Here is a 21,681-nt window from a genome sequence, read left to right on the forward strand (position 1 = left end):
TAGCATTTAGTATTATGTATCTCCTTAATGTGTTTGAAGAGTCTTTATAATTGCATCAGATTCAATTAAAACATTCATAATTATTTAGTTAATATTAATATTTCAAGAAGAAACAAATGGTAAAAAAACATACTTTAATAAACACAATGATGACACACAATAAATGGTTTTTAAACTGGAATTATTGTACGACAGCTATGTACAACGTTGTTTTTCTTTTCCATTTTCGGTTAATATGTGTTCTGAATTACACAAAGAATTTTAAGGGGTGAAATAAGTGTAAATAATGTTTTTCTTCATGACTAGATAGACAATATATGCTCATTAATAAATTTCACAAGCACAACTATGTAGCACCCATCTCTGAATTATTACTCTGACATTTTTCAATTACATTATATCATTTTATAGAAATTGCATTGTAAAATGTATACAATCAACCACCTGATTTCTTGAAAGACAAACAAATTCAATGGGAAACTGAAAAGGATTCTTCAGTGTCCATCTTTATCTAATTCTGATTCCTACCTTTATATAATGCTAGTTGAGATTCAATTCAAATACTGTCTCTGTTTCCAAGTCATGCTCCATTAGATATAAATTTTGAAAAAAGCCACAGTGGCTTGAGAGCAAAATAATTTGAAATCAGTATTATGACATTCAGACAGCAGCTGTGCTCTAACACCTCCAACTACTGGCCTCATTACTACTCTGATACAACCACAAAGAGCTACATGACACAACACAAAGGACTTGGTTGGTGTTATGAATACTTACTGAACATCCCCAGAGTCTGGAATGCTGTTTGAATCTAAACTTTTACTACAAGCATATTTGCAGTTTTCTATACAAACCCACATGATGTCAGTTAGTTCCATCTACACATTACACAATCCTAGAGCTCTCACAGAGGGGGTAATTCGTTTTCAATTTAATTCAAAAGTGATTTCTGGGTGATCACTTAAGTTCAGCTTAAGTAAAATGCTGTTCTCTAGGATGAAGGGATCATAAAAGAGGTGAAAAGCTATGAAGCTAACCCAGTTTCTCACAAACACAGTGTCAAATCTCAAAGAGACAGGTCTTATTTCTTTACTGTGCTTTCTATTTATAAATAACCCTGCCTGCATTCAACACTTGTAATATTTTTCCCTGTAGAAAGGGTGAGAAAATGCACAAGGAATAGCTGCAACATGCAATCAATCTTCTTTTCTCTGTAATAAAGCCTCATTTTGAAATGCCTCTACACCTGTCTTTTAATATTTCCTGTCAGACTCCACAATCCAGTCTTCAACAAACAGCAAAATAATTCTCACTGCATGACAATCATCCTGTCAGATCCAAACATGAACCATTTCTTTAATCTCTTTTCTTATTTTTTAACAGATGAACCAGGAGATATACTCAAGCATTTTTTTTAAATGCTCAAGTGTTTTGGCTCAAAGTCATTGCCAAAGAGTCACTGCCAAAGAATGATAAAAAAACAGTAAATGCCAAGATTTTGAGAAATCAGCGAGCAACACATTCAGTAATAAGAATGCACCTGAAAATAAGTCAGACAGGCTCCTGAGCATATCAACTTTTCTTAACGAAAACTTGATACAGCAAGTTCGTAAAAAACTATACCACGAAAATAATAACTTTTCCTTGCAAGTTCTAAATTTCATGTTACTACATCCACAACTTTCAGCATGTATGCCAAGAGAATTTTAAGAATTTGCACTGTGTTTCCTACTGAAAAAGTAATTTCTTGTTTTCGTTGGCAAAATAATTTCCTTTGTCTATCAATGATGTGGGAACTGTTCAAAGGAAGCTAAGGTTTTTTTTCCTGTTTGTTTTCATAGACCGTATAATAAGCTCATGACAGGATTTTTGAGAAAATGTTTAATTTTGTAGCATTGCTACAACACTCATGAAGTGCCTTGTTATAAAATAGCTGACTGATGTGTTGTCACTTGTGAAATAAAACTGATATTATTGAGCTCAAAATACAGTACTTGTACTACTGTACTTCTGAGTTGTATTCACAGCAGGACACATACTAGCCAAACTACTGTATGTTTACCCTGATTGTACAGATTATAGACAGTAGAGCAGCTAAATTGGTCAACTGCTATACTATGAGAAATACATTACAAGTTTAATGCATGTGTTGTGATCTACTGTAAGAAGCAGCATTTCTTTACTCATTCAAAGTAAAATTCAAGATCAATTCTTCAAACCAAAACCCAGGCATCACAAATACATTATTACAAAGTATGAACACTGTCTCCAAGGCAATAGCAGCAAAGGCAATGTAGTATATTTTGAACCTCATTTTCCCCCTAAAGTAAAAAGAACAGTACAGAGTTCAAAATGAGCAAGATGACAGTTCTTATCCCACACACTTTCAAATCTTAGAGATACAGACGTGTTATTTCCTGCATTAGACAGTCTTAAGAAATGTTTGCTTTGATAAGGCCACCCCCTAATCCTCTTAAGAAGAAATTTCATATCACAATTAATGTTATAAAATGGCACAGTTAGCACTCTTACAGTATACTGGTGAGAGACAAGACATCGATGAAGTATTTGATTAACCACAGTTTGACTGTGATTAACCTCAGGGTGGACAAGGACTAGCCTTAAAGGAGTTTCTGGTAGCTGGATTCTATCGATCGCCTCTGCCACTGATCTTTGAAAGAAATCACACTAAAGCTAAACAGTAAATAGGGTCTCAGAAATAGCTGCTCATCACAAGGGCTTGTTGTCACTGAGAGTGTGGGATTCAAAGTCCATTTTTGAAAACTGCTTTGCAGGCCTCTTAGGAAAAAAAAAGCAATTCCCTTGTAGTGCAAGAGGAAAAACACAAAAGGTTCAGACTCAAAGAAATTAATTCCCATTCTCTACCTTCTCAACCGAATCTCCATGTAACAGCTTCTCTCCCTCTAAAAGTCTTTCGCTTATTTTTACTGCTGTTCAGACACTGATGAGATAGATTTTTGCTTAATTTCACAAAGCATTTAAGACACCTTTATTTAGCCTTTCCACATTTGTCTTTTCCATCCCAGGTGTACTAGACCAAAAAGGTAAGCATACTCTCATTGCCCTGTCCTAACCTTTGTTAAAAACATTGCTTTCATAATACTTTCTTAAAGGCGACATAATATGTTATAACATCATTCATGACCCTTTCTGGCCATTCTTGAAAAATACATACATAAGCATATGTATATGCTTTCATAACAGCCCAAACCCTAAATCTAAACCAACCCCCACCCCTAAACCCAATTGCAGCCTTAAAGCCAATAACCCTAACCATAGCCCTAAACCTAAAATAAAGACTTTGTCAAATGTTATGAAAAACGTGTGTATCTCTTCCATTTCTTCTGTCTTTTGGAATAATATGTCTATATGAATGTTTCTTAATGTTGTTGTAAAGCCATGTATGCAGGTATTGTGTAGGGTTGGAAACTGAAATGTGAATGTAACAACCTTCACCTTGAAATTATGCATCGCAGTACCCACAAAACAAAATTAAGTCACTTTCTGCACCCACACATCTCTGTTCACATTTGTAGTCACCATTAGCATCATTCCAAAAGTCAAATAATAATTTATAAAGTCAAAACTGACATTATAGAGGAGAGCACACATTATGGCCAGCTGCTAAATGAGATTTCCTTTAGAAAAAAAAACACGGAAAAATGTACATAAAACATGGAACAGCATGTTGTGCAGAGCATGTTAGCAGGAATGCACATAGTGGTGAGTCAACCCAGAATAAGCCTGGGGCAGCTTAGCGCAAGACTCAAAAGACAAGTGTGAGAGCTTATTAGCTGGACTTGAAACTGACTCCACCTTTGAGAAACATCAAAATATCATAGAGCTGCTCTGAAGACAAGAGAAGCACATGTCATGCCCACACATTATCGAAGTCAGAAAATAATAAGGAAGAGTGTTCAATGGAACAACCCGTTCAAATGCATTTTATATACTAGGTCAAAATGATTTTAACTGTGGAGTACAACTTTAAAAGAGGCATGGAAGAATGGCATAACCAAATAAAATCCTAGAAATAATTAAATGCATGGCAAATCCATGATAAAATAGCATGCAAATATACTCTGGGCATTTTTTTGTAGTTTTTTAATGACCTCTTGTTAAATACAACCTTGTGGACAATATATTTAAAGGCATTATTTTTCTGTCAAATCCTAAGATTTTGTGTTCTTGAATTCCATGAAAATAAATGTACTCCAACTACTGTAAATGATTTTGGCCAAAGAGCATAATGTCTTCAGCTCTTGATAAGACCTCCTGCAACTTGCTAGGAACAGATTGCAAATCGGATTTACAGCTGAAATAAAGATACTGTTTCCACTGTAGCTTTAGTTAGCAGTATACTGTAGTAATGTAATGAACTGCAGAAGAATTTAGACCTCGAGGCTGGGGAGGGTGGAAGGCATCTGTCAGTAATTATAGCTCCTCTATACCATATTAGCAAAAATGTAAATGAGCTCTTACACAACGACCTGACGCATAGCAAACTGATTAAAGCTCACAGCCAGGTTTCTCCAGCCTCATCCCCAAGAGGAAAGATCAAATTACAAAACCCTCAAAACTGAGGATATGAAAAACACTGCTTTCAGTATATTTTATTGAAGGCAGTTGATCAGCATTACTGACGCAGATGTTTTTTTTTTTAAATAGGAAGAATCATATTATAATAGTTTAGAGAAATACTCTGCTTGTTGTCTGTCATAGGTGACTTTCCAGCAAATATTGTACTGTGAGTATAACAATGGACACATACAGTACCTATAAGAAACAAAACAAAAAGTAGAGGATAAAGGTATGATCCATCTTTTATTGTTTTCAGTCCAGCAGATTCATTTGGTAAAGGCTTGGAACAATTTCATTTTTACCTCTGACATATCTGATTTGTTCAATGATGTTCAGTATCTTAGAAATCATCTGAAATATAAATAACAACCTGTGTTATAATAACATCCTATTCCTGAATTAATTGACTTACTCGATTCACCCAAAGATTCACATCTCCCAAAGATCCAAGCCTATAAAAAATTGATGATTTAAGGATGAGATCCCGATCTGTGGCTCTTCAGGACTAAGGTTCAGCACTGGTATAATACATTTGTGTACAGCAATGTTCTTGTGAAGCCTAATAAATGCTGTAAGCACTTTTTTACCACCAGAGACAAACCGCAACTTCACATAAAACAACAGTCTAAATGATCCATACTTTCAAAAGGATGGCGGAAGGGGGTCAGATGGGTCTTGAAAGTTCAGAATGAGAAGACTTTTTCCAGTACAATGTCTGTAAGTGGGTTGTGTTTATCAACTACATGCATGATAAACTGCTTTCCAGCTGGGTATCCAATGATGTTACGTTATTTCCTTTGCCTTGCCAAAACAACAAAATTCCAGGAGAAGAGGAAGCTTAATTGAGTGAAAGTCCTGAGAGCAGCCAAGCTTTCAACTCAGTGTAGGGAGTTGGTTTACGGTTTTAGAGATCACATTACAGCTGAGGTCGCTATGAGGAAGCTAGAGGGTACACAGTTGAATAGAGGCCAGAGTGTTGTCCCACCATTACAGGCTTCTACAGATCATTAAATTCTTGCCCAATCTGAATTTGATGCTGTTGTCGTACCTCTGCTTTATTATTCTAAACCTCACCCTCTGTTACTCGTTCACTGTAACATATCTTCAATTACACATTGTGAAATGCAGTGAATGTTTTGTGGTTGTTTCAGTGATTACAAATTATATACTCAGTGCTTACCAAATCCTACTGTGCCATGAATATGAGCATTTTATGCTTCCTTTGCCCCTAAAACCAAATCACTGACTTAAAAAATAGCACATGACCTACAGTAAATGCTATATAACATTACAGAGCTCCAACAACCAACATTATACAACTGACGACTGTCTATGCTTCTGGAATTAATTATAGAAGGTCTTCAGAGAACATTAAAAAAACACAATAGCTAATCCCTACTGAAAACATTAAAATCAGTCATTTCTTTTGATATAAAGGAGAAAAAAAAGTGTTTTAAATGGTGACTAGTACAGAAGGGGCAAGATAGAGGAAGCAAAACTTATTTTTGCATATTCAAACTTTAACTGACAACCCTATATTTGTCCAATAAACAGGTTTACTCCCGCCTTCATTAGCAAACAATTAAAAGTGGGCAAACATATGAGGCAATAGAGATCTGTTGAACTTTAATTTGGTTACAGTGTATCATGTGAGAACTTTACGGCTGTGAGATGATAAGAAACACAAACGACTCATTTTTCTTTTCAAGGCATTCATTTTAACCTGCTCTTAACTGACTTACCTGGTACATCTTTTTTTTTATTTCCAAGTGGGAAATTTGTTTGCTGGAATACAAAATCCGCATCAATGTAACTTATGTATGCTGTTCACTCTCAGTGCTGCTTAAGTTTAAAAACAGTTTCACTAATTGTATTCTGAGCAGATAATTATTTAACGAAATGATCTCAACAGTCCATTGTTTCCCTTCTCTCATACATGCTTACAATTAAGGCCATTTTGTACAAATTAGATGAGTTTAACCCAGAGGCAAGGATTTCTACAACAGGCCTAAGACCTGCAGGTCCTGATAAACTAGTTTTCTTTTATCAAACTACAGATGAATGGTAACAAAATCTGGAACGTCAGTTGCAGACTACAAAGAGAGAAACGAGAGTGACATACTTAGCCCGTAACTATAGATTTGCAAAGATATAAATGATCCTATCAAACATCACAAATACATGAATGTACAGGTAGCTATGTACACTTCAGAATACTGGTATCTACAAGTCAATTCATTGAGCAATCCATTGTCTGACTTCTATTGTGTACATTCACACTATATGCGTTTCTTGTTACACTAATTATGATGTATTGTAGATAATGCTGTCACTCAGGGGAAAACAATGTGAGAAAATATCAGTTCTGCTACTAAGGTGAAAACACTTTTTGGTTGCTGTTTTGTTGTACAAGGGTAGAAGAAGAAAAGGTGTTTATCATCAAATTAAAGTGGTGTTAGCAGCAGTGTGGAGGAATAGATAAGGCTTAGAACTGAAGGGTTCAGTTCTACTTTCAGGTGAGAGGCTCTGCTGTTGCACTCTAGAGCAAAGCATTCCACTCAGACTGGGACAAAAAAATGCTCAGCTGTATTAACAGATAACCACTTGATGAATGTAAATACTTCGGGTAAAAAAAATAGTTGTGCCTGCTTTTCAACATTCTGCCAAACTGTGTATTCTTTTTAAAAGATCTCACAATTACAAGTAAGGAAAAAACTTTATAGGAGCTACAAATGCCAAATCCCTTTTGTCAGCATGTAAATGTTAAACTTAATAATAAATAATAATCTAGGCTTACTAACTATTCCAGTTATCACAGAAAGTCTTCAAGCTTATACAGTGTATCTGCTGCAAACTTTAACAACTATAACTTAAAACTATAATGTAAGAAAATGTTTTTATGATATATTAAACACTGTCTTATCTAAAATTTGATACAATTATCTAACAGTTATTGTATAAATGAGTGGTCAGTATTGCTAGACCATAAAGTTAAACAAGGTAAAACACTTAAAACTTTTCAAATGCTGAAAGCAAAACACTTTTGTAATGTTCTTAAATACAGTCCTCCTTTCACAATGAAGTTCCACCTCTTGAACCATATATACTTTACATATATGTATATGTGAATAAATCAGTTTTAAAGCTGATAGAAATGAATGGAATTTTCAAAGCACAGTTTCTAACTGCTGTACAGAATATCACAATTACCCCTGTTAGCTGGTCTGGTTCGACTCCGGGACCGACTACGCTGTCTCTGTAGCCGTGTTCTCCCAAGCAGCCTGTAGTAATAGGAAGGTCTCCCAGAACTTTTTCTACCGGTTCCTGACATGTTGAATTCAGCCTCCCTGGATCAACAAGTGGTGTCCTGCTCTTACAATTCCAAAAAAAAAAATCAAGTCTAGTCTTCTTTATTTTTGGTATTGTTACTGACTTAATGAAACATTATTCTCCCCAGGTCAGAAACTGCAGCATACCACATGTCTGAACAATCACTCACAACAAGAAAAAAAAGACATTAGCTTCAGTGAGAGCAGAGGTATTGTAGCCTACTTCCAACTGATAAGCCTGTTGTGCTTGGAGTAGAGAAAGGCTGCTGGCATGCCATTGACAAGCAGAGGAAAGTTAGGCTGAGAAAAAAACTGGTCAGGATCCACCCTCTTGAAGGAAGGGAGTACTTTCAGCAAGAGTTGAGGAAGAGTTTTAACTTCACAAATAATGCTCACAGGTTATTCTGAACTTCTTTTCTTATTATCGTCCATACAAGTTACAGGGTTTGAAGGCAAAAACAGTACACCTTCTGTATTTTTCTGTAAAAGGGGGTTTCAGAAATATGTTTAAGTATAAAAGCCATCAATAGGTCAAGGCAGAAAAATAATGAAAATGTTAAAACAGATGCATTAGCCATTTTAAAGGAGAGATGAAAAATGAAAAAGAGACACATACTATCTGGCCCACTTTATAATAGTTGCTGTAACAGACAAACTTAAGATAATACTTAGAAGCTCAAAAGTGGGTGACGTCCAGCTGACTAACTCAGCCAAATGCAAAGAGCTTCAAAAAGTACTGAAATAGAAATATTCTCTTTTCACACCATAAATAACGGAGCGGCCTAATTAATATTCAACAATACCCCTGTGTAGCCCTAAAGAGCCAGAACATATTCTTTCTTTTGTGTGGATAATATTGGAATGACCTCCGAGAGCATTCCTCCCGTTATAACGAGAGATGAAAAGGAATAATTTTGTCAGCTGCTGACAGCAACAATTTCAAGTCATATTCAGAACCATTTCCACTTCCCCTGGAAAGGACTAACCAAGTACTGAGCACGTAAAGCTTCTGGCCATAGGTTGTAACTACAGAAAATCTCTGAAATACAGTTCTTTTTATATGAATACAATATCTACACGACAGGAAAACAATAGCTACAGTACAGCTATATATACAGGATATAGAATATTACTTAATAATTTACTCAGTTAACTAGAAAAAGGACCTAGGATTTGAAGAACATTATGTTTCAGTTGTTACAGTTGTTTCAGAATAAAACAATTACTGGAGCACGCTTCTACACATGTTGTAAGTATTGTCCACACCTGAAGAAGGCTCCACGGCCGAAATGTTGTGTTCTTTTTCTTATTTTTTTCAGGATGGAATAAACCTATTACTTGTACCTTTGTCCATCTTTGAAATGTTTGGCCTAGTGCTCTCCAGATGGGAAGACTGCAATCTATCTCTCTTTAGAACTTGGTAAATAATAACACCCCTATTGACTTAGTAATACTGTAATGTTAGAAGAGGACGTCCTCATGCTACTCTGAATTTCTAATCCTTCTAGAATCCAGGCCAGGGTTTTGCACTGCAGAGAGGGGCTCTGACTTGCACTGAGGCTTCCCTGAAACTAACCAATCACAGAGGTTTTACTAAAGTTTAGGCCAAGCTGGCAAACAAGCAGCTGGACAACAGACTGGTAGCAATGTGCTGAGCACTGAAAACAAAGAAAGGTTGGGTTTTCTCAAAGAATTTCTGCCCCCTGTCCTGAATTTTACACCGACAAACTAAATTCTCTACTCTGGAAAGGGAACTTCACCTTGGGCTAATTCTTCCTGCCACAAAATGTTAACTGCCTTTCCTGCTTCAACTTACTGTATGTTTTGTGAGCTTAAAAAAGATACATATACAGTACAGTACAACAGCAGTTTCTCATAAGGTACACTGTTACGATATTTTAAAAATACTGGGATCTCAGCAAAATGAGGATGTACTTTCATGTCAACAATAACTATTTATTGGCATACTGTCTAACTTTAAAAAACTTTAAAATAATTATTAAAGAATTAAATTTAAAAAGTATTTTCAATAAGGACAATACAATACTGTATTAATGATATGAATATTACAAAAACAATTACTTAACTATTTCTGCAATTATTAATATAATAAATACACTGTTGTTGGTTTTTTTGCCCAAATGTGTTATTTTTTGTAGGCTAAGAAAATCAAAAAGTAAACCTGTTGAATTACAGTATTAATGTCTTAGGTATTCTCGAGATTGTGTAATTTTATGTGCAGTTTTGGATACATTTTTTATGAAAAGGAGTGAAGTGTTTAAAATATAACTGTAACGTCTTGAAGAATGATATAAATCTGGTACAGTTAGGAGCTCTACACATACAGTACAACCTGAGGGAACACTGTAACTTTCTATTTCTCATTTGTAACAGCAAGACAGGCTTAACTCTGTACAAAACACTCATTTACAGTGATGCCAGTCAGAGCATTGTGTGAAATCCCAGATGGCTCAACTGTTTATTAGATGGACTGACTGACAAACACAGCTTGTTTCCAAAACAAACCACATGGGTTGTAATCACCCCAGGACCTTTCATGTCCAGTGGGGTAAATCTAAATGTCAAACAATAAGCACTAAGCTTCTCAAAGTTTAAGATGACTTCTCAGAACTTAATTTAATTCATGTAGGTTGCAAGTATCAAGAAACAATGTGTGAACCCTTCTCTAAAATCTCTGGATTCTAACAGCTTATCTATGAACAAAAACAGCTTCATTTAAATTATAAAGACATGCCCACATATCTCTGAATACCAATACAACTGCAAAGCTAAAGAACAGCAGCTAGTGTTGAATTTGAATTTCCAGATTCATGAAGAGTGGTACTTAAATTACATCTACAGATAAGTTGGATAGGTTAACAGTCTTACAGTTCTAAATCATTATTAAAAAGTCTGTCATTCCAAGTATACTTTCTTCAAAAGACACAATCCAAAGTTTTGTTTTTCTTAAAACTAGTATATAAACTAGATTCTTTTTAACTCAAAAACATTCAATACAAATATTTGAGGAACTAAAACTTCTCCTATAAGGCCTTTTCCAATTTTTCAAGCCACTATGGAGAGCAGTGCTGATGCAACAACTGAAGTGAAGAACTGGTTTGAGTGTGTGGTTGTAAGGACATAAGGTCAATGAAACACTGAAATTGAAAACAATGACATCAGTGCTAGTATAAAGTCCTGACATTAACCCTGACAGACACAATAGGCCAACAAACACCATTTAGGGCAGAGAAAATAACTCTGTCATGATCAATTAAAAAGTGGTGTCCTTTCAGAAAAGCTTCTGTGAAAGCAAAGTGGTGTTAGAACCAACGTCAATCTCAAATCTAGCGAATAAGGATACAGAGGCAGAGAATCCATATGCTCTGCTGCTGAGGACTGTTGGCTACTGGAACTTTTTCCCTCCTAATTACTAAACAAAATCAACATTTTAGCCCCAGTCGAACATTTCATTAATTAAGTTAACAGTTCAAAAACACTATATAAACAAGAATGTACTTTGTTCTATGATAGGAAGTCAGTGAGTCATCTCCACAGGTCAATAAAAAAAAAATCAATTTTTTCCTCACTTTTCTCAGAAGAGTGCATTAGAAAAGTGCCCCATCAATCTTGTTATGGACTGTTCTAAGGATTAGTTTCCATTTCATATACAGTATGGTTCATATACAGTATGTTTTTATACTACATTCAATTTGTCAAAAATGCCTGGATTTCTTTACAGTATACTGTATACTGTACTGTGTTAAGAGTAAGCAAAATTCATCACAAAGCATTCGTTCTCAATGAAGGAGCCTCCAGTTTGAACTATGTTAATGTTCTACAGGTGAAGCAATTATACAGTATATGTTTTACAATTTATTAACCAAAGTAGTCTTGTCAACATGGAACATGTCTCAATATGCATCAGTCTTTGTTACGCCTGTGATCTCACATACCTCTCCTACAAAGCAGCTTGATTTAAACAGCTTTTGAAAAGCAAATAGAGTAACTCAAAGCCCTTTCAGCCACGAGTCAAGACGTTACACTTTGTCAAGTGAAAGCAGGGAATGTTTTTAATATGAAAGTTTTTCCATGAAGCCCTCACTACAAAACCAGGAGCCTGCAGCTACAAATAAATTTAGAAAAATATCTATGCAGTTTTTTTTTTAACTTTAAAGATGAACACATATTTGGTTATGAGCACACAAACATGCAAAGACAAGAAACAAAAGGAAACATATTGGGAAACATATTGGGAGGTATGGCTAAACAGAATACCTCATATAGGATCACTGCATGTGATACAATGACACTTAATAGCTGTCTTTCACAATAACTTTTTTGGACTTTCTAATTGATACTATTTTCCTGTGCATTTTCCTGTATCAGATGTAACTTTCAAACATCAGGAAATTGCATGCTCTTTACAAAGCTTGTGTGTCACAGATAAATGTTTTTGGAGCAATGTTATGTTAGGAGCCGTGAGAGTCTGTCAGCTTAGGCTGAGTATGGGACATTTTCCTATATGGCAGGCACCCGCAACTACAACTGGCTAGGCTACTGCCAAAATTCATAACTCACCTCCCTAGAGATCCTGCTTCCCTGAAATACTTTCCAAAAGTATTGCTTGTAACTACTTCACAAAAAAGAACATTCTCAGAATGTCGCTTCTCAAGTAAGAAAATAACATATCCGGACTGATGTATACAAAGCATAGACATTTTCAAAATGAGATTTCAAAACGCTAGTGCAAAATAGGAAACAGTTTGCATTATAGTATGAAGCAATTTTAATATAACATATTTAAAACCCACATTTACAGTTATGCGATATAAATAGAGTGGCAGGGCATCAGACAAGACTGGAAAAAGAGGCATTGTGTGTGAAACAAATGCAGGAAATGTTATGACTGATGCATCTTTTCCAGAAGAAAGTGCAGTTCTTATACTGTAAGTGCAGTAGTAGTTGTTTCTAGAACTACACTTCCCATTAGACTTTTGAGTGGCTTGAGATGCCCTGAGGTTATGAGACACACCTATCGGTCATTTGGGTGTAACTGTGCCTCAAGGCACAGTTTTTTTCTTTTGATGGAAACCAGGGTCTCAATATGGAGCTATGCCAATCATGTCATAGGTTAAAAAGGCCTTGAAGTGGCATTTTCAAGGTACAGAAACCCATGAAGTAAATTTTATTTGCTGGCAGATGAACCACCCAGCAGCAAGGACTCAGTCTGAGTCTAGCTTGGATTCTAAAATGGTAGCTTAAGTAGGTGTTTACTTTTATTGACTTTGTGTTTCGCTTATTAACATTTTAAATATTAATGGAATGTTTACTTACAGCAATAGCATACAGTAAATTAACCAACATGACATCTTAATCAGTAATGAGTGGACAGACACTTCTTCACATTACAGAACCCAAAGAGCATGAACTTGGTGATGTACATCCCCAAGATTCTCAGTGAGTACCAGTTATACTGAGATCCCACTATATACTGCAAATGCAGCAAATTCACAACTTTAGCAGGAAAATGATAGCTGTGCAGTGACCTTTTGTTGACCAGGCATGACTTAGGCAAATTCACTGTCCTGAAAAACGGTGGATACTAAGGAGCTCTACTGTGTGAGTCACAGGTTAGTAGCCTGTGTGGCCACTGCTGGAGTCAATACAGGTGGTACTTGTGTTGCACAAGCTTTGCACAAGGGTGCATACAAGCTGGAGAAGCACATGCCTGTTCGCTGGTCTTCGAGCCATAGATGCTACATGATATCCCAGCTCATTCTGCAAAATGTTCAAGTGGGGTCAAGTTTGGGAAGTACAGTGGGGCATCAACAGCATAACAGTTACATTCTCAACTTGCAAGAAAGATGTTTTTATATAAGAAACATGAGGATGTGAATTATCCTGCTGGGACACTGTCATGTCAGGATTATCCCTCTAGAAAAGGCAGCAACGCGCAGTTCCAGAATTTGATCAATACAGCTGTGCAGTGCAGTCAGGGTCCTGTCAATCACGACAACAGTTCTGTAATGTCTAGACTACACTCTCCTTCCCAGACCATCACAACTGGACCTAGGGCTGGGCGATATGAACTCAAATCAATATCACGATACTTTCACACATTAACCTCGATAATGATAAATTAACGAGAATTGTTTTTGAAACCCTAGAAATGATATGCTTACATGATATGCTGAAAGATCATGTTTTAAATATGCAAAACTATTCAAGTTGCAGACACCTCATCTTATCTCAATGTCTTACAAATAATTTAAGGACACAATTCATGTATACAAGAATAACTTGTAATTAACATTTATTGAGCATTTTAACATATTGCACAATGGACATTTAAGAAAAATATAGAACTTTGAATCTTTAGCAAATGCAAACTAAATAGATACCAGCTTCATTTGTACTTGAGTCATCCCTGCCTGACTGGGGTTCAGCGTAAGCGCTCATGTTGTCTCACGCCCGGCACGCTTTTTTTGTGTTTTGAATGAAGAACGAAGGTTGGATGTTGTAGTTTTTTAAGGGGACCGCTCATGAAAGCGAATAGTGGGGAAAGGTTGTTCCGAACATACTGTACTGACATAAGCAAAATGAGGTTGGTGAGAGATTCTTAACGTCGGTATCGGTAAACCGTAACTGAACCTCCCCTTTGCTTGGTCTGTTGTGCACAACGGACAGTCACAACTGACAGTCTACCATTCTGAACATCCATCCCACACCCACTGATGGTAACCAGGGTGGACTACAATGCATAAAACCTTGCCTTCTCCTAAAGAGGACCTGGCTCCAACTGGCACGTCCACCTGAGCTGTTGCACCAACATCCAAATGGAGAATGTGTGCTGCTCTATTGATGCCTCTCACTTTAATAATCACCTGGATTGACACTGAACATCTTAAATCACTGCCTCACGTTTGCCCAGTCAACTCTCTTACTAATGAGGTGATTCAGTGGTTCAGCAATTGTGTAAGTCACTTGAGTATATCACAGTTAGTCATAAGAGATCAATTAATTAAAATGACACCTAAAATGTTTATAAAATATCCTACATCATCCAGGTGGATGCTGCACATTGGTGGTGGTGGAGGGGAGTCCCCATTACCTGTAAAGCGCTTTGAGTGGAGTGTCCAGAAAAGTGCCATATAAGTGTAAGCAATTATTATTATTATTACATCTGTATACTTTGTTTTTTCTAAAATAGTAAATATTACTATGCCAAAAAGCCAGAAAATACCCCCAAATGGCAGTATTGATTAAGCTGCATCACATTGTGGCATTGATTTCATGAGGTGTTCCCAGACATTTGTGTAAGGAACCACTGAGTTATCTTCTCACAAAACAAGAAATCTGCCTTCTTCCTCTTTGATTCAGTAGTTTTTTTCCAACCTAAACTGCATTTATATTGTATATCCTTTAGGCTGAATTGACACGAGCTGTTACCATCAGCAATCATACTTCTTGTAAGTGACCTCACATCAGCTTTCCCTTTGCACAGCGCAGTGAAGAAAAGCTCTGGTCACCATGAGATATACAGTACCACATGCTGGGCCTTTGACAGTACTTAAAAAAGGATGGGTCACTGCCATGGAAAAATACCGTTCTTTAGTAATTTGTTAGGATACAGTTGTACCTGTATAGACATTTAGAAAGCCAGAGTAACAGTAATTATATGATTCAACTAGATGGATTTCTCAGAAATATTAGAAAAATGTCTTCTAATACTGTACTGTACTTTGTAAGTGCAAGTCATTTCGTTCTCCAATTCAAATATATTGCGGCTTGTAACTCACAAGAGAAATAATTAAATAAAATGCCACATGTACAATGGCAGCATGCTGGCTCTAACATTTGAAAAACCATTTCACTGCTAATTTCAGGCTGTGCTAATGCAAGCATCAACAGCATATGCTGTTTTGTCAAATTGAGCGTGGTCGAAGTCACGCAGATAAATGGAGTTACCACGAAGCATCAATTAGAAATGCTGATAACCACGTATGCCAATAGCAGGAAGACTCAGGATGACTGGTTAACTCCAGAAGAATACATAAAATCTGATAAAATTAAAAAAGAATGTTAAAATATTCTTTACCTCTGTAGGACTATTAACCTACATTATGTAGACCTACTGTAACTGACTACAAAAAATAAGAAGCATATGTAGTGAGTTGGGTTAACTAAATACTAGTTAGATACTATAGAAGAGATACAGAGACCTGTCTCATTTTCTTGGTAGAAATACAGTTCTTATTAAATGATGTGCATTCTACTACTTAACATGTTTTCAATTTTATAAAGCAGAAGTTACTATTATTCTTGTCACTTTGATATTTCAAATCAAAGTAAGTCGTTTTCATCATAATTACTAGAATCCAACGATTCATATTGTCCAGTATAGAGAAAATGGAGTGAAATTACCACAATATCTTCTCACAGAACATGCAGACACACTTATAGTCACTATCCCTCAAGGCATACAGTACAAGGGAAGGACAGACCTTTCACTAACAGTAACTCAAATCGTGATAAAAACAATAATCAGGATACTGCCATTATTGAGAAAAATAATGAAAAGTTTTTTGTTTCGTTCCCTCTTGACATCTATAAACCTTACAATGATTTACTAACACAAATAACTCTTTTAGTTGCGCAGTGAACCAATCAAAATATGAACCACACATCTTTTGTCATTTATGAGCAAGGGTTTGGGAACAAGAAACTATTATCTAACCAAACTTTGGTCAACACCTTGGGCTGGTGCAAAGGTATTAAGTTCAAAGGTCAACAATTTTGTTGCATTCTTCCAGTCTCTTGTGTAACAATGCTTCCTGTAGAAAAAGACTCCATTCCATTTAAAATGTATATTTGAATTCAGCTCTAAAACATGCATCATTATTTTATTTTTTTTAAATGCACGCTTTTCTGTACCCCTACTCTGTACTGCTTAGACCAGAGAATACAGAACAATACAGATGTCTACAAAGCTTAAGAGGAAAGGATCGTGTCTATACTCTGGTTGGCTGAATTATTTGCTTGTTTTTCTATAATTTTTTATAAACCAGCTTATATTGTAATATTAAGCTACACCGATTGAGGTTTAAAGCTCTCAGTACTTTAAAATAGTAATCACATTATAGGAGGAAATAAATCTAGTCAAAAGAGAGGCATATCCATTAAGAATGCACAAACACTTACCAAACAGCTCAACGAAGTATATTGATTCCATTACAAAAGGCCAACATGAAATCAATGAATTCAATAGCTCTCTTATTGCTTTTTCCAAGGATATCACAGCCTATAAAGGCATCTATGTAACATTTACTAAACCGAGAGATATAACATGCTTACTTTTCATAGGGGAAATCAATCTGCAATGCAGTTAGACACCAATTCTCTGTGATACAATTCAACTTTTAATTCATTAATGTATTTTGTTTTCATACTTCCTCTCAGAATTCAAAATGTTGATTACTCCTATTAATCATAAAAGGGTTTCTTGCATGAGAAAGACAACTGATTAATAACATGATAGTTCCATGAATATTTGTTTTGGTCTCAGTTATAATTTGTAGCAAGATGGTGTAGTCTGTAAACATACATGTACAGTATGTAAAAATACAAAACAATCCTTTCTTTAGATTTCTTTTGTGGTGCAAAATGTTCAGAAAAGAGGAAATAATTTGATTGGCAATAACTACATGTGAAAATATATTAATGTATCCTGATTAAGGAGCAATATCAGCTGCTTTCATTGAAAAAGCATACAGTACAGTCTCAGTAAAAATATGTATACTGTAAGACTCAATAAGCTATTGTCCAAAGTAATACAATCCAGGAAATACATTCATGTTACACTAACCATACACTTATGGGAAAAAAAAAAACATTTCAGGAAGCATGTCATACACAAACATCCTGTTTTCAGCAGTTTTTACAGAATTATTGCACAGCAGGTTTTATTAGCATGTGAATACAGAGACTGTGATTACAAGTTTAGAACAGTTTGACTAAATTAGTTCAGATTCTACTAATTAGTTTTAGTACCAGTTTTCAGTTTTAATGCTACTTGAGACATGTTTACATTGCCAAGTAATCAAAGATATACCAGTCGACTAAAAGCCAATGTTCATTTCAGGCAAAACCGGCCAGCAGCCATATCACCCTGCAACTCACAACTGGCAACTCACTGAAGCTCAGCAGGTGTGAGCCTGGTCAGTACCTGGATGGGAGACTCCTGGGAAAAATTAAGGTTGCTCCACTCAAAGCACTTTACAGGTAATGGGGACTCCCCTCCACCACCACCAATGTGCAGCCCCACCTGACTGATGCAACCGCAGCCATAGGTTACACCCCTACACTTTTTGAGAAACACCCTGGGATTTTAAATGACCACAGAGAGTCAGGACCTCGGTTTTACGCCTCATCCGAAGGACGGCGCCTGTTTATGGTATAGCGTCTCCGTCACTATACTGGGGCATTAGGACCCGCATGGAGTGCAGGGTGAGCGCCCCCTGCTGGCCCCACTAACACCTCTTCCAGCAGCAACCTTAGTTTTTTCCAGGAGGTCTCCCATCCAGGTACCGACCAGGCTCACACCTGCTTAACTCAGTGGGTTGCCAGTTGTGAGTTGCAGAGTGATATGGCTGCTGGATAAGAAGTACAGTATAACTGAAGTCCTGACTCTCTGTGGCCATTGAAAATTCCAGGGCATTTCTCGCAAAGAGTAGAAGTGTAATCCTGGCCAACTGTCCCATTGGTCTTTACCAGTCATGGCCTCCTAATCCCCATCTATGAATTGGCTTCATCACTATGTTCTCCTCCCCACTGATAGCTGGTGAGAGTACTGGCACACTATGGCTGCTGTCGCATCAGTCAGGTGGGGCTGAAATTGTGGTGGTGGAGGTGAGTCCCCATTACCTGTTAAGCACTATGAACGGAGTGTCCAGAAAAATGCTATATAAGTGTAAAGAATTATTATTATTATTATTATTATTATTATTATTAAAATAGAGCTTGATGAAGTTCCACTATGCTTTACCAAAGAAGCTCCTTGGAAACAAAAGGCATGGCTGAAAGTTACAGGATCTTCTAACATGCAGGAGGAAGATAATGCATTAAAAGTCTATGACTTCATGTCACGAATATAATGATGAATATACAAGCAGAATCTGATGTAAATACTTATAACTTTCCCCAACACGTCAATGTCCTGACCTCTCCCTGAACTGCACATTAATACCACAGCAGAGCAATGCAGCAGCTGGTAATGTTTGTTTTTACCACCATTGGTCCCATCTGAGATGCTAAGAAAGTGAAGAATCACCTCCCCAGGACAGCATATCTAGGAACTCCCATCTGAGGCTATTTTTCATAACACATTGTCACGCTACTTTGTTGCTGTCATATTTTATTAACACTGCTCCTCTGGTTCCCAGTGCTCTGTAATCCCCTTACTAACTCAATTTCAGCTGCGTCTCATTCAGGTATTGCTTTAGTTATCCTTCATAAACCCTTCTATTAATATTAATCAGCTAATCTGCATGATCATACAATGAATCTGATGTATAAAGTGTGCTCATCTGGAATTGTCTAAGTTATAAAGAACCTAAAAGTTGTAGCAGTTCTGAAGACAGATAAAATCTGATTTTGATTATTTTTTATTTTCTTTTAAGTTTATTGATGTCCTCACACCTCATAAGCAGACATTCCTTGCTCTTTCCAAACCACCACATTTGATCTCTCAGAAAGTTGAAGCAGTATACCTTGTAAATGAATCTATTCCTAAACAACTCACTTCCACTAGGAGTTTGTTTTCCCCATATACAGTAGAGTTCCTGACTACACACCGTAGAATACACTGAAGAACACAGATTAGATCAACTGTACACAACTGTACACAATGAGCAACCAAAGAGGAAGGGTAACAAATGTCAGTGAGGGTCTATGATCACAAGATGATTTTTATGGCATACACAAAATTGAGTCAGAGAGGAAATGTGATTCACTAAATGCCTTTAATGCATTTTAGTGCTTTGTTTATCACAGTGGATTGCATTTATATAATTATAACCATGCCAGGATCTTAATTATACTGGCTGGAGTGCTAGATTCTCCATGATGTTTCAATAGTTTATTGAGTGGAATGAGAATGAACAGCAGGTGCATGCATTGTTTTCATTGGTCGGACACACAGCCAATGAGGTGCTCAGAGTGCTGCTCACACCCTTTAAAAGACTGTCATTATAGTTTCAGGCAGTGAGAGGAGAGACAAATGTTTGAGGAATAATTGTTGGTGAATTTTCACTGTCACAATATCTCAGAATAAATTATATCAGCTTTATACTGTACTGTATATAGCCTCTTTAGATTTACTGTATTGACCACCTTTTGAAGAAAAGTAAGAGAGCTGTCAGGTGTGATTTTTAACAATATGGCATTATTCAATTTTAGCATTCATTTGTCTGTAAACACAATATAAGCATGCATATAGGGAATTCACACAACACAATAATTGAATAAATTGAGTTGTACGTGCCTGCTTAATGAGAGTGTTATTCTAATTCAAACCTCTCACTAAAGACTAATTGCATTCACAGAATTAAGACACCATCTTTCTTCACAGCAGGTATGCCTCTCACACCTTCAAGAAAAACAGATCCACAGTAAAGGTCAGATGTGTACTAAATGCCCAAGAATACTATAATGAACAGTGAAGCAGGGGGTCCTCTCTTTAAATGGTACATGATTTGAAGAGTAAGACACTCTTCAGATGTGACCTTTCATGATGATTAATATAACTTCCAACGATAAGATGCTTCAGAACTGGTTTCCCAGGGGAATTCAGCTTCCTTCAACTGTTTCCATATGGCACTACCGTATCTCATTTTTATCAGTTCTCTGAATGAAGCAGCACACATGATTTCCTTCCTATGTACAGTATCTTTCACTTCCAGTGACAAATACTAATACGTTCAGCTTTACTGTCATTTTATTAGGTCTGTTGTGTCTAAATCAAGAGAATGACAGCAGTTAAAGCCATTGAGCTTCTCCACCTTCAGTCAAGAAATCTATATGCTCTAATGTGATAACATTCCATTCAAGCAGGTTTGATCATGTCCACCGAGGGAAAGGAATTCCAAATGCAGGAACATCCCACACTGAAACTGTGAATTTAGATTTCTGCAAATGAACAAACATCACAATAAAAAAATGTATTCTCCAAAGCTAGAATTTTCTCTCCATGGAAGATACATGCAGCCTTGAAAATAAGAATGGTTTCACTCGAATGAAGACATATGAAAGGGAAAAAACAATGACATCTTTACAGAAATAAACACACTGCTGCAGTGTCTTCAGCTACAGTAATCAGATACAATTCCCAAATCAACCACAGTGCTTACTTGCTGGATAAAGAGGAACAGTATCTTCTGTGCTCTGCACCATTAAATGTGCTTTACATCTGAAGGCAGAAGGCATCACTAAATGTTAGAACAATTCAGACACTCGGTATGGCAGCATACTGTATGTGCACCTGCTCCTTATTTGCATCTTTGACATTTGTAATTGATGCTGCAGTATATGACAAATGAGAGCAAAGTTTAAAAATCAGTCTGCAGATATTTTCACGTTATCTGGACATGCTGCTGTGCATCAAGTGTCTGCGGCACAATGGATACCGCAGCCTTTGAGGTTAAAATTGAGAAAACACTTGCTCAGGGTAAAGGAAGTCTTTTCCAGAGAG

The 21,681-nt window shown here is 36.5% G+C and overlaps 1 protein-coding gene across 5 annotated transcripts in view; it reads right to left on the bottom strand.

Annotated features, from left to right (window-relative positions):
* Window positions 1–21,681, bottom strand: part of LOC148644032 (disabled homolog 2-interacting protein-like) — a 365,146-nt gene that overhangs the window by 186,877 nt on the left and 156,588 nt on the right. The window contains exon 1 of one of the 5 annotated variants that reach the window (XM_088615286.1): window positions 7,813–8,189. The exons of the other annotated variants lie outside the window; for them this stretch is intronic. Within the exon in view, the coding sequence (XP_088471412.1) occupies window positions 7,813–7,933 (121 nt within the window). The 5' untranslated portion in view covers window positions 7,934–8,189. Of the gene's footprint in view, window positions 1–7,812; window positions 8,190–21,681 lie in introns of those variants that run through there. 5 annotated transcript variants of the gene reach the window in all.

Source organism: Lepisosteus platostomus, chromosome 21, assembly GCF_059453375.1.
Source record: "Lepisosteus platostomus isolate fLepPlt1 chromosome 21, fLepPlt1.hap1, whole genome shotgun sequence".
In the NCBI taxonomy this organism is placed as follows: domain Eukaryota; kingdom Metazoa; phylum Chordata; class Actinopteri; order Semionotiformes; family Lepisosteidae; genus Lepisosteus; species Lepisosteus platostomus.